The sequence below is a fragment of the Actinia tenebrosa genome, unplaced genomic scaffold (assembly GCF_029948245.1).
Source record: "Actinia tenebrosa isolate PJP-AT-01 unplaced genomic scaffold, QUT_ActTen_1.0 PGA_scaffold15__27_contigs__length_11533743, whole genome shotgun sequence".
Lineage (NCBI taxonomy): Eukaryota > Metazoa > Cnidaria > Anthozoa > Actiniaria > Actiniidae > Actinia > Actinia tenebrosa.
The window spans coordinates 5764447-5781948 of NW_028292575.1; the positions used below are offsets into that span (position 1 = coordinate 5764447).

A 17502-nucleotide genomic window follows, 5' to 3' on the forward strand; every position below is an offset into this window, starting at 1 on the left:
AAGGGATTGGAATGACGAAGTACTATAAAAGTGTCTTTATGACCCTCCCCACTCTCCCCTCCCATCGGATGTACAGGATCGTGTGTTGGGGTTATGACTCGGAAGTAATATCGAAAGCCTCAAAACATCAGTCAATCTGAAGCTGACTTGGTAAAGAAAACACAAATAGTTTCTAGTCGTGCAAGACTTAGTAAATACTTAGTGTGTGATATAATGTTGGTTGTTTGGTACTCCGTCGTTCTTCTCCTTCTTCACCAACCAGGAGATATTACTGGTAAGTATGATACTCTTTCATTCGAAAAGAGAAATATATATATAAGGCCGATAAAACGTTAATTGCTAGAACTACTTTCTCATTCAGGGTTGATACTTTTTTCATTTCTCGAAAAACATCTTAAAATGTATGAAAAATGGAAATGTTTTTTAACAATACACTTGAGGCAATGTCTGTAAAAATTAAACATCAGGGCCCGGTTGTACGAAGCCTGGATGGCGCTATCCGGCGGATAAATCCTTATCCAGTGGATAAGTCGATGCAATTATCCAATAAATTTATCCACTTGATAAGATTTATCCATTGGATAGCGCTATCCAGGCTTCTTACAACCGGGTCCAGGTGGCCACGTTAAAAAAATCCGCGATTCCGTTCATATTTGGCCCAAAAATGTGGAATACCACCTAAATAAATTTACGGATAGTCATTTTGAATAATTTCCCTTTAATTTTGAGAAAATCGTGAAAATCGATTTTGGCCGCGTCGGTGCCCTCAATTCAGCCTATAAATCTGAGGTGAAAATGGTAGGTCTGAGAAAGGCGCTTGCGTATAAAAATGAAGCAAACTAAAGAAGATCTGTTTTTGGAATATGGTAAAGGAAAGATTAATAGTTATTTTAAGCTAAAATATAAATAGGGAAACGCGTTCTAATAAGCGAACAGGAACGTTTTGTAAACTACATTTTTCGGGTTCTCAAATATTTAAATTTAACCCTTAGTTTGCAAAGCGGATTTTCATGTGCACCGGGTGTTCGGATTCATCTGAAATTCCAGCCATAATACCTTCGAATGTTAAGCTAAATCATATGTAAAATTCACCTTGGGGCATTCAATGAGCGCTTAAAACGAAAATATCGAATTCAGAGAAATTTGGGTTAGTGTTTGGACTCGGCATCCGTTGAAACCTGTTAGAGGCAGACATGACTATATCCTAAATATATTTTCTTGGTGTTCAGTTCCGGCATTTGTTTTGATACCATTACCTAACTTGTTGATTGAATATTGAGTGCAATAAATTGTATTCCTTTGCCCTTTTTCGACATTAGTTTAAAATAATCAGTTAGTACATATTAACGCATATTATATCTGAAAACCCGGCCATTTTAGATTAAACTGTTACGCTAGGAGCAAATTTTGTTGAATTTTCTATTGGATTTGGCGATTCTGTTCCCCCACATAAACAAAATGAGCGCGTAGTATGATAATATGTTAATGAGGTATTCACTTGACGTACTGATTGCCTCAGCTGTGAATCAACTTAATACTCTAATAAATGAAAAAAAAGTGATACAAATATTTAATCCAACAAAGGTTTTCTATGCACAAACCTTTTCCCCTAGTATATATATATATATACTACTTCACGAAAGATGATTGAAAACACACAGTAAACTAGTTCAATGTGATAAATAAATGAAATCAAATGAATAAACAGAGATATTATTTGTAACATGATTTTAGACCGACCGATATTTATAATTTATAACTATTATAATACAGAAAATCACAGGGTTTTTTGCTGGTGTTTACTATATAATCAGTATATGAATATCAGTATGTGAATGGTGTAATTTCTATTCAGCTTCATTAAGGTGGCCTGGAGGAATTTACGGTCTTCCCAAACCTGAGACAGGGTGTCCAGAAGAATGGAAAAACAATGAATGGGGAGAATATGGATGGATGTCTCAAGAAACAGAACAAAGACGTACCAGCAACGACAAATCAAATGACCTGCACATGGATGGGTTCGTCAAACCAAGAGAGGTCAAGATTAATTTTTGCATCAGCAAAACGACCACATCAGTCCAACCACATCAGTCCAAACGTCCAACTTGGCCGAAAGGTATATATTCATTTTAGTATAACAGAACATTATGCTGACAGCTAAATTGGTATTTGTTCAAATTTATATTTTTTACACCAAAGATGAATTTTGTGAATTGATTTGTTTTTAAAGGCTAAACCTGCACGAATGAGTCTGTAGAACACAGCGGGACTTCGACAAATGAGAAAATGCATTTTCCTGAGATTTTTCTTTTTTTTTTTTCTTTTTTTCTTTTTTTCTTTTTTTCTTCTTTTTTTTCTTTTTTTTCTTTTTTTTTCCATAGAATTACCAGTTAGTAGTTATAAATGAGTAGTTTTAGGGATGTATGGTATTAATGATCTGGGAGACTGGGGGATCGATCATATCACTATGGCAATGACAAGGATGTCATGGGCCGGTTGACCAGTTAAGTTTTGTATTGTAGGTGACGCAATGGCATAAACTTGATCAGTTATATAAGAAAATTAGATACTCTACTATATATAGAAAAGAACAACGATAGAATATTATTTCCTTTTCATAGGAGAATACTGTATATACAGCAAGCTCTCGATCCCAAACATGTCGAGGGGACGCATTTATTTATATGATGGATACAGTAGAAAGACTGCTAGTAAAACATGCATCGATAGCTTCCTTTTAAACAGAAATACAAATCGATATTTGTACTTTGCCTGTCAAACGAGGGGTGACAAAAAGATCCCAATCTCGTTACCGATAACCAAACCATTTTATCTGCTGCCTTATGAGTCACGTGACTGTCAACAAGTCAAATGGATGCTAGCTACAACTGAATGGATAAAGGAATACACGTATAATTACTACCACTATGGTAAAATACCACACCGTGATCTTAAACCCTACTATCGCGGGAAAGAAATAAAGATGTATTACTGTTATTATAAAAGTAAGTACGAAGAATCAGTTCAAACAAGAAATTTAATCAAGATCCATCGAACATTCATTCCAACGCCTATAGAGGCTTTGCACCATCACGTGTCGGTGCCCATAATACAGCTTGGACTGCCTGTGGTTAGATGGCAGAACAAAAAAACCTTTGCTCTCGAATATTGAATTTTTTTCTCGTGTAAGACGATTGTATTGTTCCTGACATCTAATATGGCTGCCGTCATATGATGGTGCAAACCATCTATTGAAAGTATTTCCCAGTGTTTGCATTGATTCTTTTCGCTTTGTTTATTGCTTATTTACTTAATTATGTACTTCTTTATTGCTTATTGCTTAATTTTAGGTTGCAACTACACTCTGACAAACACGACAGGTGTTTTCCAGTCCCCTGGCTTCCCTGGTGAATACCCGGATGGACAGCTGTGCTCGTGGAGGATCATGGTCCCTGATAATCACACCCTACATGTTCACTTTACGAACTTCTCTTTGTACGAGTACGATAAAGACTGTTTACAGCTATACGAAAATAATAGTAGGATTTTTAAACATAGGCAAGCATTCTTTGGCCAACAGCCACCCTTCACCATCACAGCCACTAGTGATGTGATGTTCGTTTTTCGATCAGACGAAGAAAACAACAGCACTGGATTCAGGGCAAATTATACGATGTTCAAAACACCTACTAACGCCCCGCCAAAAACAACTGCGCATTCAACAACCACCATCAAACCAACAACAGAACACATAACAACACAACCAACGACAACCAAACAACCAACCACTACAGAAGCAACAACAACATTTCCAACGACAACAAATGAAACGGTACAATGCAACCCAATCACAACTAAAAACAAATCTCAGTACATCAAAGGCGATATCCATCCACTAAAAAAAACTTGTTTTTGTGAAGAGACTTGGAGAATAGTTGTCATGGTAATACCGCTGGTCGTTTTCATCCTTATTGTTCTCGTCATTATCGACATTTTTTGTCGTTGCAGGTATGAAACAATCATGTATTTGATTCAGTTCAAGCACACTTATTAAAGTAGACACTACTTTAATAAGACACCAACAAATCGTAAAAAATGTGAATACAAATAAGAAAATTCCAAATTTGTGAACACTTACCATAGGTAAAGCATCCTCGCTTATCCACATTTAGCTACTCCCTTGTTCCTCGGCCGTTCTCCATTCCCCATTAGTGTACTTCTCAAAAGCACGCGCGGAATCGTCTCAGTCGACTAAGTACGTTTTGGTGAGCTTCATGAGACCTCTTTACCTTGGACGTAATGTTTTCCCATTTCACACCACATGTCGTTCTCTTGAGAATAAGATTCTTCGTTGGAGTGGTATCCAAATATTAATGTGTCTTCTCATGCACAACCTTTCAACAAAACAAAAATACTCTAGGAATCAAATTTCAAGTATCCTTTTATTCCCATGCTTATGAATTAATGGTTTGTTATTCTTATCATATCGCAGATCCAAAAAGGCCTCGAAGAGTGGAACAAATGGATCAAGGTATGAGTCCCTTTTATTTTACACGCTTACTAGAGAATATAACTGAATTCTACCATAAATTCCTTAAATATCTATGATCTTTATGACAGTGTGGATGATGGGATGGTCGTAAATCCGACATACGAGCAGTAAGTCAAAACATTTTGTCTGTGTATTTGTTTTGTAATTTTTTTAACTCGCTCATTTGCTAGTATCTCACTGTTTTTCATATACACACAAGCACTGCCTTACTCATCGATCTAGCCAAACCATCTCTAAATCCTTCCATTCATCTCTCTTATATCTTATGCATCCAATTCATTCTTTTATTCAATGCACTCGTCGTTGTGAACACATCACCCCATACTGAAAAATCCTCATTACTACTTATAAAATCCTTCATGGTCTTGCACCATCCTATATGTCATTTCTGCTCAATATTCGTCAACCCACTCGCTCTCTACGCTCTTCCTCCCGTTCTCTCCTCTCCATACCGTTTACTAAGACTAAAACATACGGTCAGCATACGTTCTCTTACTGTACACCATTTCTGTGGAATGAACTGCCAAAATCCTAAATAACGGCTTAAAGTGCACATGAACCCTTCGACAATACTTTCAGTACTGATTCTACACGAAGTAAATAGTTGAATGGTAAAATATTTCTTGATTTGAGTGATGCGTTTCTAAGTTATGAAGGTTTATACTTCCAATATGCTAATGAGTGTGACGTCTATTAAGGCTTAATCAAATATACAAAATCGAACTGGTTCATAGAAACAGTATTTAAAAAGCATCATTATTTTACTCATGGTTTACATAAAAGCTATTTACAATTTTTATTTTCAAAATGGCCAGCATTTAGTATTACTAGTTACAACAAAAACACTCAAATACCTTACCTGACGTCATCATCATTAACATATTGGAAGTATAAACCTTCGTAACTTAAAGACGCATCACTCAAATCAAGAAATATTTTACCAATCAACTATTTACTTTATGCAGAATCAGTACTGAAAGTATTGTCGAAGGGTTCATGTGCACTTTAAAAAACCCCTGATGTATGTTCTCATACTGTACCGAATTCTTTACGAAATGAACCAAGTTTGATAGAGAAAATCCAAGTTAAAGTTTATGCAAATGAAGACGAATCTATATCAAATATAAAACCTCCTTCATGTTCATGATTTCTATTGTGTTTCCTTCATGAAGTACTGAGTTTTTTAAATAGTACATAGTTCTTATTACTTATTTAATTATTGTCAATGCATTAAGATTTTTTAAATGCTTATTAAACGTTATATTATTATTATTATTATTATTATTATTATTATTATCATTATTATTATTATTGTTATTATTGTTATCATTGTTATCATTATTATTATTATTAATATTATAGGGGAAACATAATTCTTGACCAAACTACTGAAACTACCACAGACGCGTCAACCGTAAACACAGTTGATGAGCAACCTCAGTCACGTGACGAGCCTCCCGATTACGAGGACGTTGATTACACCCAACTGAATGAAATTCCACCTCCAAGAAGATCAATAAAACGTCAAGAATGTCATGCACTGGAGCCCGTTGGTTATGATACCCCTGATGTATTTTACCACGTGCTGGAGCACCCAAATATAGAATCATCGGATGGACCACAATGCCATGTGCGAGAGCCTCATGGTAATGGCGCCCCAGAAGCGTTTTACCACACACCGGAATCCCCCACAGATTTGAATAGACCAACCTATCAGAATCTTTCTGAATTCAGCCATCACACACTGAAGTCTGTATATGAATCAGCATAGAACTCTGCTCAACTCGTTGAGGCGAACAAACTTTACGACAATTCCATCGCATGAGTGTGACATACCATATTATCACGTAGGACAGATTCCGCGTGACTGTGACAAAATTGTTTAAAAATCACGATACGGCGATGGTACGAAAGTAAAACGACATTGCTGAGTCGGAATTACTTGCTCTGGTTATACGCGATTTACTGCACGTCAAATGTAAATGCAAATCGATCATGGAATGAAGGCAATACGTTTGTTAGCCACTGGCTATTAAGGACCCGTTATCAAACCATATATAAATAATCATAGAAGTAAAATGAACAAATAATGAATAGGGGTCACGGACTTAGTTTAGCTGCCGTATTTGAGTAGGCCCACTTTGCCGTATAAAACATAAGCGTAACTATATCGCAGCATGGAAAGTTGACAAAAAAACATATTTTACTGAAAAATAAATAGATCATTAGAAAATAGAAATTTTTAAAAGTGTTATTCTGTTGATTGTCAAAATATCAAGGACGGTGACGTTGTAGCTAGAGGAAAGCGAAAAATGCTGTCGCAAATAAAGCAATAATTTATCTTGCTGCCTTTAGTTCCCTAGGTAGAAGGGGTGGGCTAAAAATAAATAGCTTTGGTATCATTTCAAAATAAAGGCCAAAATATCTTTTTAGTTTTTAAGAGTTAATGTTTTTCATGAACCTCGTGCTTTCCCTTGAGTATTGTATTTTTTTCTCTAACGGTGTTATGATTAAAGGATTGCAATGAAGTACTACAAAGCTGTTTTTTGACCCTCCCCACTCTCCTCTCCCATCGGATGTACAGGATCGCGTGCTAAGGTTATGATTCGGAAGTAACATCGAAAGCCTCAAAACATCAGTCAATCTGAAGCTGACTTGGTAAAGAAAACACGAAACAGTTTCTAATCCGGCAAGACTTATTGCACTTGGCGCAATACAATGGTTGGCTCTTTTAGTTATGCAGCCATTCTCATCCTTCTTCTGCAGAATGGATATATCACTGGTAAGTATAGAATACTGAGATGTTTGAAACAACTGTAACAAAAGTACGTATGGTATTATCTTCATATACATTAGTAGATTTGAAAAACAACTTTCAGACCTTTCAATAGAAACTCGATTTTTGTTGTTGAAAGCAAACGTGAGAAGACTATTTGTAGTTATGAATTAAACATCGCCTGTGTTAAAAAATACATTTCGCAATTCAGTTGGTGTAAAAAGGAGCTAAGCTGCCGATGTATTTACAGGACTTGGGCCATTTCCCCAGAGCATATAGAGTGCACGCCATATATAAGTGAAACAAAAACCAAATACGTAATGTCTTTAGTGTCGTGGCAGAACATTGGGAGCAAAAGAAAATACCTCTACGCGTCTTTATTTGGTTCGTGCCTAAGTGAATTCTTAGCTATTTTACAACTAATTAGTTGATATCTATATGATCTCGCGACATATTTTAGTTTTAACCAATCAAAGTCGATCCTAAATGTATAATACACAAATAGTCACATAAGAGCTTGATATATTGTTTTTATTCACGAGTTTCGTATCATACCGCGAACGAGCGAGTCCTCAAGCGGCTAAAGTGAAACCAGCAACAGTTAGATTTTAAGTCTAGAAACTGCAACGGACTTATTATCTGGCTACTTACTTGGCTTGTAATTTAATTTCTTATAGTTTTAAAACGTTTGTAAAGAATTTTTATATTTAAACATCCACATTATTTTATCTATTAAATACAACGCAGTATCTCAACTCATTTGAAAATAATATCGAAAATAGAAAACTCTAGCAAAGAAAAATCGTAGAGACATCAGTTAAATACTTCCGGAATAATCAAATGGCCCACTAGGGCAGAGTACGCGCTAGACAAGTGCAATCGGCGCCAGCTAGTTATTCATTTATTTACAACATTAGTTGGCATCAGAACGGTGAAAGAAATCTACGCCAACTGAGTCCATTTATGGAAAGCACGGATGCGGCGTAGCGATGAGAGCGCTTGTGTCATATGTGAGTAGAGTTTCTAGCTGGTTCTCTCCTGTGCTCGGGGTTTTTTTCTCCTGCCGGGTTCTCAGATTTTCCTCTCTCCGCAAAATTCAAATTCTAAATTCCTATTCGAACATGAAACACGGAGCGCCACAAGTCTGTTAAAAAATGCCTATTAATTAAGTGCTACCCTTGTAAAACAAGGACAATTTATTTATTCTCAATATTTTTCATCACAACAAGCTATTAAAATTCGAATTGTCTGGGTTTTTGGCTTCCGGTAATCACCTTTCCGCACGGTCTAAATTTGTAATTATTTCGATCAACAACACTGCTCATTAAAACCCAGACGTCTGAGGCTGAGTTTTGGTTGCGTAATTATGAAAATTAGTGTAAAAAGAGGGCAGAAAAACGTAAAGAATTGTTTCGGATTCGCCCGGACTAGTGTGGACGGTAGGCCTAACCGAATAAATAAAAATTCGGATTCAAATTTATCCGGCATAGTGTGGACGGGGCCTAACACGAAGAGAAATAAGTGGGAAGGTGACCGTCTCGTGTTCTCGATGTATCCGTGGTGTAGGTTCATTTTTGTGATTCTTCTACACACAGCAGTAGAGAATAAAGATAAGATCTTGTGACATGTTGAGTGTTAAAAGTCATCATGAAACCCGCATTTCTAACACAATCAATTTCCGCATTATATATATGTATATTTGTCTTGCGGAAACCGAATATAAATAAATAGGAATATAAATAGGTGTCTAATGAAAACTTAATGGTTAAATATACCGTTATATAATAAGTATGGTACGCAATCGTAGGTTGTTTTGAACTCTCAGTATGGTGTTCTAGCCTAGTTATGATGCCAATGGGAAACTACAGTAAAACGTCAAGCCAATACTCTGAGGCTATTTACGGCCATTCAGAGTATGAGAATAATGGACTTTGACAGTTGGTATATAACAAAGAGTTTTATTGCCATAGAGGTTTACATGACTGGTCAGTTACCTTTCCCTGAATCAGCAGAGAACTCTGCTCCGCTTGACGAGGCTAACCATGAACATTACGACAACTCCATCGCATGAGTGTGGCATAGCATGTGATCAAGGAGGACAGATTCCTCGTGACTGTGACAAAATCGATTAAAAAACACGACACGGTGATGGTACGAAAGTAAAACGACATTCCTGAGTCGGAATTACTTGCTTTGGTTATATACGCGATTTACTGCTCGTCAAATGTAAATGCAAATTGATCATGGAATGAATTCCATACGTTTGTTATCCACTGGCTATTAAGGACCGTTATCAAACTATATATAAATAATCATAGAAGTAAAATGAACGAATAATGAATAGGGGTCACGGACTTAGTTTAGCTGCCGTATTGCGTGGACCCACTTTGCCGTATAAAACATAAACGTAACTATTCGAAGCATGGAAAGTTGACAAAAAAATATTTTACTGAAAAATAAATAGATCATTAGAAAATAGAAGATTTTTAAAGTGTTGTTTTGTTGATTGTTAAAATATCAAGGACGGTGACGTTGTAGCTAGAGGAAAGCGAAAAATGCTGTCGCTAATAAATCAATAATCTATAATTTATCTTGCTGCCTTTAGTTCCCTAGGTAGAGGGGTTGGGGTAAAAATAAATAGCTTTGGTATCATTTCAAAATAAAGGCCAAAACATGTTTTTAGTTTTTAAGAGTTAATGTTTTTCATGAACCTCGTGCTTTCCCTTGAGTATTGTATTTTTTTCTCTAACGGTGTAATGATTAAAGGATTGCAATGAAGTACTACAAAGCTGTTTTTTGACCCTCCCCACTCTCCTCTCCCATCGGATATACAGGATCGCGTGCTAAGGTTATGATTCGGAAGTAACATCGAAAGCCTCAAAACATCAGTCAATCTGAAGCTGACTTGGTAAAGAAAACACGAAACAGTTTCTAATCCGGCAAGACTTATTGCACTTGGCGCAATACAATGGTTGGCTCTTTTAGTTATGCAGCCATTCTCATCCTTCTTCTGCAGAATGGATATATCACTGGTAAGTATAGAATACTGTGAGGTTTGAAACAAGTTACAAAAGTACGTATGGTATTATCTTCATATACATTAGTAGATTTGAAAAACAACTTTCAGACCTTTCATAGAAACTCGATTGTTGTTGTTGAAAGCAAACGTGAGAAGACTATTTGTAGTTATGAATTAAACATCGTCGCCTGTGTTAAAATGATGTAAATAGTAGCTAAGCCGCCGATATATTTACAGGACTTGGGCCATTTCCCCAGAGCACATAGAGTGCACGCCATATATAAGTGAAACAAAAACCAAATGCGTAATGTCTTTACTGCCGTAGCAGAACATTGGGAACAAAAGCAAATACCTCTACGCGTCTTTATTTGGTTCGTGCCTAAGTGAATTCTTAGCTATTTTACAACTAATTAGTTGATATCTAAATCCGACTTCCAAGCGCTACACGGCTAGTAATTGTTTCACGGATATATCGCGTGCATTCTAATTCGCATGCATGTCATCAATTTTGAAACTCAGGGTCGCGTTGCTCTAACCAAATGAATGTTGACTTTTCATATATCGAGACGGTGGTTTATATTTGATTTCATTACACATTTAGGGTCGATATCAGTGAAATAAAGCCGTGAATAAAAACCATATTAGTCAAGTGATATGATATCACTTCACGGTAAAAACTGTCCAATAAGATCTCGCGACATATTGTAGTTTTAACCAATCAAATCGACCCTAAATGCATAATACACAGATAATCACATAAGAACTTTAAATCGTTTTTATTCACGAGTTTCGTGTCATACCGCGAACGAGCGAGTCCTCAAGCGGCTATAGTGAAACCAGCAACAGTTAGATTTTAAGTCTAAAAAATCAACGGATTCATTATCTGGCTACTTCCTTGGCTTGTAATTTAATTTCCTATAGTTTTAAAACGTTTATAAAGAATTTTTATATTTAAACAGCCACACTATTTGTAATATATACAGTATGAGTGGCCGTGTTGTATCAGATATACAACCACGAGGCGTAGCCGAGTGATTGTATATCTGATACAACACGCACACGAATACTGTATATGACTTATCAAACGTCTACTGGTTAGTTCCTTTGTGTTTCATTAAAATTTTCAAGATTAAAGTGAATCTGGCCAAGAAAATCCAACTTAAAGTTTATGCAAATGAACACAGTTTTGTATCAGATTTACGACACTCTTCACGGTCGTGATTTCTAATGTGATTTCCTCATTAATTATTCATGAGTTTGATAATATCTATTAAATACAACGCAGTATCTCAACTCGTTTGAAAATAATATCGAAAATAGAAAACGCTAGCGAAGAAAAAATCGTAGAGACATCAGATAAATACTTCCGGAATAATCAAATGGCCCACTACGGCAGAGTACGCACTAGACAAGTGCAATTGACGCCAGCTAGTTATTCATTTATGTACAACATTAGTTGGCATCAGAACGGCGAAAGAAATCCACGCCAACTGAGGCCCCGTCCACCCCGTCCAAAAAATAATTTGCGGATACAAAAATTTCCGGATACGTGTGGACGGGGCCTCTGAGTCTATATTTATGGAAAGCACGGATGCGGCGTAGCGGTGAGAGCGCTGACCTCTCACATATGTAACCCGAGTTCGATTGTCGAAGTCGGTGTGTCATATTTGAGTTGAGTTTCTAACTGGTTCTCTCCTGTGCTTCGGGGTTTCTTCTCCCGCCGGGTTCTTAGGTTTTCCTCTCTCCGCAAAATTCAAATTCTAAATTCCAATTCGAACATGAAACACGGGAAGCCACAAGTTTGTTAGCCCCTGCCTATTAATTAAGTGTTACCCTCGTAAAACAAGGACATTTTATTTATTCTCAGTATTTTTCATCACAACTAGCTATCATAATTCGAATTGTCTGGGTTCTTGGCTTCTGGCAATCACCTTTCCGCACGGCGGTCTGAGGCCCCGTCCACACGTATCCGGAAATGTTTGTATCCGCAAAATTCTTCTTGCGGATACGGCTTGCGTCCACACGTGTCCGGAAATTTTTGTATCCGTATCCGGAAATTTTCGAAAACGGTCTCCAGAGTGGAAATTTTTTTGAATACGCTCCGAATACGGATACGTGTGGACGATCGTATCCGCAAATTTTCGAATACGCTGACGTAAACACGATTTTGCGTATGCTCAATAAGAAAAACTATCCGTCAAAGAAACTAGGCACTAGCGTGCATCAAGGGCGGATCAAGAAATTTCCGGATACGTGTGGATAGTGAAAACGATTCGAAAACGATTCGAATACGCTTTGTGTGGACGCGAACATTTTCGTATCCGCAAAAAAAAAAATTGCGGATACAAAAATTTCCGAATACATGTGGACGGGGCCTTAGTCTGTAATTATTTTGATCGACACCACTACTCAAAACCCAGACGTCTGAGGCTGAGTTTTTGGTCGCGTAATTATGAAAATTAGTGTAAAAAGACGGCAGAAAAAAAATTTTTTTAAAAAAGTTTAAGTTATAATGCTGTTTTTTCTGTTACAATTGGTATTACTGCCAGCCCTATGTTCTGTAATTTTATCTTGGTGGTTTTACGTATTTCAGCTAAACAATGCCTTGCTCTAGCTTTCAAAATATTGTACTGGTATCTCATTCATACGGTCATAGATCGACGCAACAGTATTTTTGTTATTTCAAATTTTATCATTGCTCTTCTTGCCTATTTTCAGTAATATTTATCGAATTATTATATTTTAGGTTCAGCCACATGGCTGGCTGGAACTTATGCTCTACTCAAGCCCAAAGCAGGTTGTCCTACTGGATGGGAAAATGAAGGACGGATAAAGCAGTACACAGGACGTAACAATGATAACTCAAATGCCTTACACATAGAAGGGGACGTTTCTCAATACAGAGTTATAAGAAATTTTTGTATCAAAACAATTTACGACAAAACCATTTATCAATCTTGGCCAAACGGTTAGTAATACTTTTGAGGCTTTCGCGTGACGATGAAACTGATTGACTGCTGAGGTTTTAATTTTCCGCAACACACTCGTAATAAGACAAGATAAAGATAAATGTGAAAAGGGAGCTTTATACAAGATATGCGTAGCTTGGCGAGTTTTTCACTGAAACATAAATAAATAAGCTTTTTTCAAAAGGTCATTGAAAGAACTATATAGACGTAGTCCACTCTAGTACTTGGGTTACCGACAATTCTAATGAACAAAACTGATAAAATGACTTTTTTTTTTGGTATGGAATAAAACATTATCTCGATAACTGTGCCGAACGGCATCCTAAAATGACTGAGGAAGGAATATACTTAAAGATGAAAGCTCTAAAATACATTGTGAAGTAATTAAAAATATTAACGTTAATCTTTAGAAAGATTGTGCTCTCAAACAACAAAAAGCACACGTTTGTTAATGCAGTTGTTTCGCAATTATTTTAGGCTACGCAAGCATGCGCATGTATAAGCCCGTTACGAGTAGTCACCAAGACTGACTGAGTTACTTAATTAAATCAATGCATTTTATATTCCAGGGCAATACTGTATATACGGTAAACCTGATAAGCAATCTTATGGATGGATTCAAATGTACACCGCTGGCAAGAGCATTCTTTCCGGTGTTTCGCAATTTGCTACTAACCAGCGGTATTACAGCTGGTATTACTTCTGGGTTATCAAATTGTATTATTTTTGTCAAACAAGTGGTGGCAAAAACATTCCAATCTCGTTACCGATAACCAAACCATTTTATCTGCTGCCTTATGGGTCACGTGACTGTCAACAAGTTAGATGGATGGTAGCAACAACTGAATGGATCAAGTATCATACGTATTTCTACGACTATAGATATTATCAGAAGCATGGAACAGTGCCACATCATAAAGTTGATGACAGGAATCATAATGGAATCACCATGTTTTACTGCTATTATGAAAGTAAGAAACCTAGCTCGTTATTACTTATGATCATTATCTAGGAATAGTAGCATTTCTTACATTGTCGGTAAAGCCTACCCAACTATCGTTACGTATATACGTCAGTGCTTTGTAGGACCAAGATGTTAATCAAGATGTTTTGCAGTTAATCTGATTATAGATTTCTGGTATTCAAAAATCAGAAATCGCAATCAAATAATTTGATATTTCTGTTTTCAGGAATCAGAAACTAACAGATAATTTTCCAGTTTTTGACTGAATTGTTTTTAATAAAACTATTTAAAAAAACGTTGTGGGCTGCAGTTATGAAATCTAAGACCGAGTAACACGTTGCAAAATGTAATATATTTAAAGTCGAACAACGTAGTTTCCTTTCATATTGGAATACGAAGCATCTCCTTGTTTAGGAAATCGCACGATCTCTTGGACTTGGACTTGGACTCTAACCCTTTTACTAGCCAAGGTTTCATAATTAAAAATCATGTTCCATTTCAGGCTGTAATCGTACTCTGACTAAAAGTTCAGATGTTTTCCAGTCTCCTGGCTTCCCTGGTAAATACCCGGATGGACAGCTGTGCTCGTGGAGGATCATAGTACCTGATAATCACACCCTGGTCGTAAACTTCACAACATTCTCTTTGTACGAGTACGATGAAGACTGTTTACAGCTATACGAAAATAATAGTAGAATTTTCAAACGAAAGCAAGCATTCTTCGGCCACCATGCACCTTTCACTATCACAGCCACCAGAGATGTGATGTTCGTTTTTCGATCAGATGAAAAAAACAACAACGATGGCTTCGAAGCAGAGTATACGATATTCGAAACACCTGGTATGTTGGAGAACCACCTTAGCCGGCTATGGCGCCAATCTCTTCTTATCTGCATGTAGTTTTAGTGAAAGTCTGGAACTTTTTTCTTTTCTTTCCGTTTAATTGTTTACTTGTTTTTTGTTTTTTTATGTTTTAAAGGTCTTGTCAAAAAATTTCAGTAACATTTCATATGTGTGCTTTTTTGGTTTCAGAGAGAACCACTACTGCCCCGACAAAAACAACTACACTTCCAACTACCACGACCCAACCAACAACAAAACTCATAACAACTGAACCACCAACAACCAAACAACCAACAACTAAGCAGCCAACCACTACAGGAGAAACAACAACATTTTCAACGACAACTAATGTTAACTCGACAGCAAATGAAACATTGCAATGCAACCCAACAACAACTAAAAACAAATCTCAGTACATTAAAGGCGATATCCATCCACTGAAAAAAACTACTTGTTTTTGTGAAGAGACTTGGAGAATAGTTGTCATGATAATACCGCTGGTCGTTTTCATCCTTATTGTTCTTGTCATTATCGACATTTTTTGTCGTTGCAGGTATGAAATAATTATGCATTTGACTCAGTTATATATATATATTTTTATAAGTATAGTTACCTGACACTACTATAATAAAAGACGCCAACAAATCGTAAAAAAAAATGTAGATACAAATAAAAACATTCCAAATTCGTGAACACTTACCATGAGTAAAGCATCCTCGCATGTCTACATTTAGCTACTCTCTTCCTCCTTCTTCCTCGCCGTTCTCCTTTCCCCATTAGTGTGCTTCTCAAAAGTACGCGCGGAATCGTCGCGACGAAGCAGGTTTATGGTGAGCTTCAATAGAATAACACCGTGGGCGTAATGTTTTCCCATTTCAGACCACGTGTCATGCTTTTGAGAATAAGATTCTTTGCTGGAGTTGTATCCATATATTCATTTGTCTTCTCATGCACAACCTTTAAGCAAAAAAACACACAATACGTTAGGAATCAAATGTCATCATGTGGTCTGAAATGGCGGAAAACAAAGAAATGATACTCTAGGGAATGACACTTGGTCTGAAAATGGAAAACATTACGCCCAAGGTAAAAAGCTTTATCAAGGCGTTCAGTCAATGACTTTCCACAGGCCTTCAAAAATTCCGTGTTTTCCGCCGACAATGTCATGGAAAATGCAATTTTGTGACTGCAATTGTACTATAGACCGGCCCTTCAGGTACGTCGGAATACAGCTCAATTTGGATGACATAACGATAGGTTTTCATTTCTGAGATTGAAATTCTTTTGTTTTGTCCTCCCAATTGAGCCTCTTTGATGTCACATGCTAGGGGTTTATTCCACTAGTGCTATATATTGAGAAGCATGCAAACTGAGGGTTATATATTAGATGAGGAAGCAATCAATTTTCAGGCATCCTTTTGTTCCGGCCACGCTTATGAACTAATAGTTTGTTATTCCTATCATATCGCAGATCCAAAAAAGCCTCGAAGAGTGGAACAAGTGCACCAAGGTATGAGTCACTTTTATTTAACACACTTACTAACGAATATAACTGAATTCTTCTATAAATACCTTAAATATCTATGATCTTTATGGACAGTGTGGATGACGGGATGGTCGTAAATCCGACATACGAGCAGTAAGTAACAACATTTTGTCTGTGTATTTGTTTGTTATTTATCTTAACTCGCTCATTTGCTAGTATCTCACTGTTTTCCATATGCACACAAGCACTGCCTTACTCATCCATCTAGACAAACCATCTCTATTATTAATCCTTCCATTAATCTCTCTTATATCTTATGCATCCAATTCATTCTTTTATTCTAGAGGAAACATAATCATTGACCAAACTACTGGAGCTACCACAGACGTGTCAACTGTAAACACAGTTGATGAGCAACCTCAGTCACGTGACGAGCTCCCGATTACGAAGACGTCGATTACACCCAACTGAATGAAGTTCCACCTCCAAGAAGATCAACAAAACGTCAAGAATGTCATGCACTCGAGCCTATTGGTTATGATACCCCTGATGTATTTTACACGTGCTGGAGCACCCAAAATATAGAGTACAGAGGGACCCACAATGCCATGCGACAAATCATTATGGCAAAGACGCCCTCTATGTTTTTACCCGTAATGAGACTCCAACAGGAGATAGAAGCGGATGGGACCACCATACATGCGCGCGAGCTGTTGGAATGGCGACCAGAAGTGGTTTACCACACATGGGAATCCCCCACAGCTTTGAATAGACCAACCTATAGAATTCTCTCAGAAGTCACCATTAACAATTTAACCCACTCTAAGCTCAGCAGAGAACTTGCTCCGCTTGGTTGAGGCTAAAAACTTACGGACAATGCCATCGCCATGAGT

At 37.0% G+C, this 17502-nt stretch overlaps 2 protein-coding genes and 1 long non-coding RNA gene across 10 annotated transcripts in view; 2 read left to right on the forward strand and 1 right to left on the reverse strand.

The window, feature by feature from the left end:
- Positions 1-14: 14 nt before the first annotated feature.
- LOC116290156 (uncharacterized) overlaps positions 15-17502 on the forward strand; it is a 52127-nt gene continuing 34639 nt past the window's right edge. The window contains exons 1-9 of one of the 7 annotated variants that reach the window (XM_089030532.1): positions 9195-10360; positions 13094-13315; positions 13886-14287; positions 14783-15121; positions 15313-15676; positions 15904-15953; positions 16595-16633; positions 16724-16762; positions 16954-17087. In XM_089030532.1, the coding sequence (XP_088886658.1) occupies positions 10297-10360; positions 13094-13315; positions 13886-14287; positions 14783-15121; positions 15313-15676; positions 15904-15953; positions 16595-16633; positions 16724-16746 (1503 nt within the window). In that variant the 5' untranslated portion in view covers positions 9195-10296 and the 3' untranslated portion in view covers positions 16747-16762; positions 16954-17087. Of the gene's footprint in view, positions 275-9165; positions 10361-13093; positions 13316-13885; positions 14288-14782; positions 15122-15312; positions 15677-15903; positions 15954-16594; positions 16634-16723; positions 16763-16953; positions 17164-17502 lie in introns of those variants that run through there. The other 6 variants (XM_089030533.1, XM_089030529.1, XM_089030531.1 and 3 more) reach the window with 6 other exon arrangements.
- LOC148910931 (uncharacterized) overlaps positions 3594-17502 on the reverse strand; it is a 46336-nt gene continuing 32427 nt past the window's right edge. The window contains exons 2-3 of one of the 2 annotated variants that reach the window (XR_016119870.1): positions 15824-16080; positions 3594-4394 (exon numbers count right to left, since the gene is read on the reverse strand). This is a non-coding gene — a long non-coding RNA (uncharacterized LOC148910931). Of the gene's footprint in view, positions 4395-15823; positions 16328-17502 lie in introns of those variants that run through there. The other variant, XR_016119869.1, reaches the window with a different exon arrangement.
- On the forward strand, positions 4390-7080 carry LOC148910932 (uncharacterized). Its single transcript, XM_089030549.1, has 3 exons — positions 4390-4531; positions 4621-4659; positions 5915-7080. Exons 2-3 carry the CDS (start codon positions 4634-4636, stop codon positions 6321-6323), a joined length of 435 nt encoding a protein of 144 aa, XP_088886675.1. The 5' UTR covers positions 4390-4531; positions 4621-4633; the 3' UTR covers positions 6324-7080.

Excerpts from the sequence above, each read along its gene's own strand:
- LOC148910932 (XM_089030549.1), top strand. The coding sequence starts at position 4,634 with ATGGTCGTAAATCCGACATACGAGCA. Across the intron at positions 4,660-5,914 it reads GTAAATCCGACATACGAGCA|GGGAAACATAATTCTTGACC; the intron begins GTAAGTCAAAAC and ends TTAATATTATAG.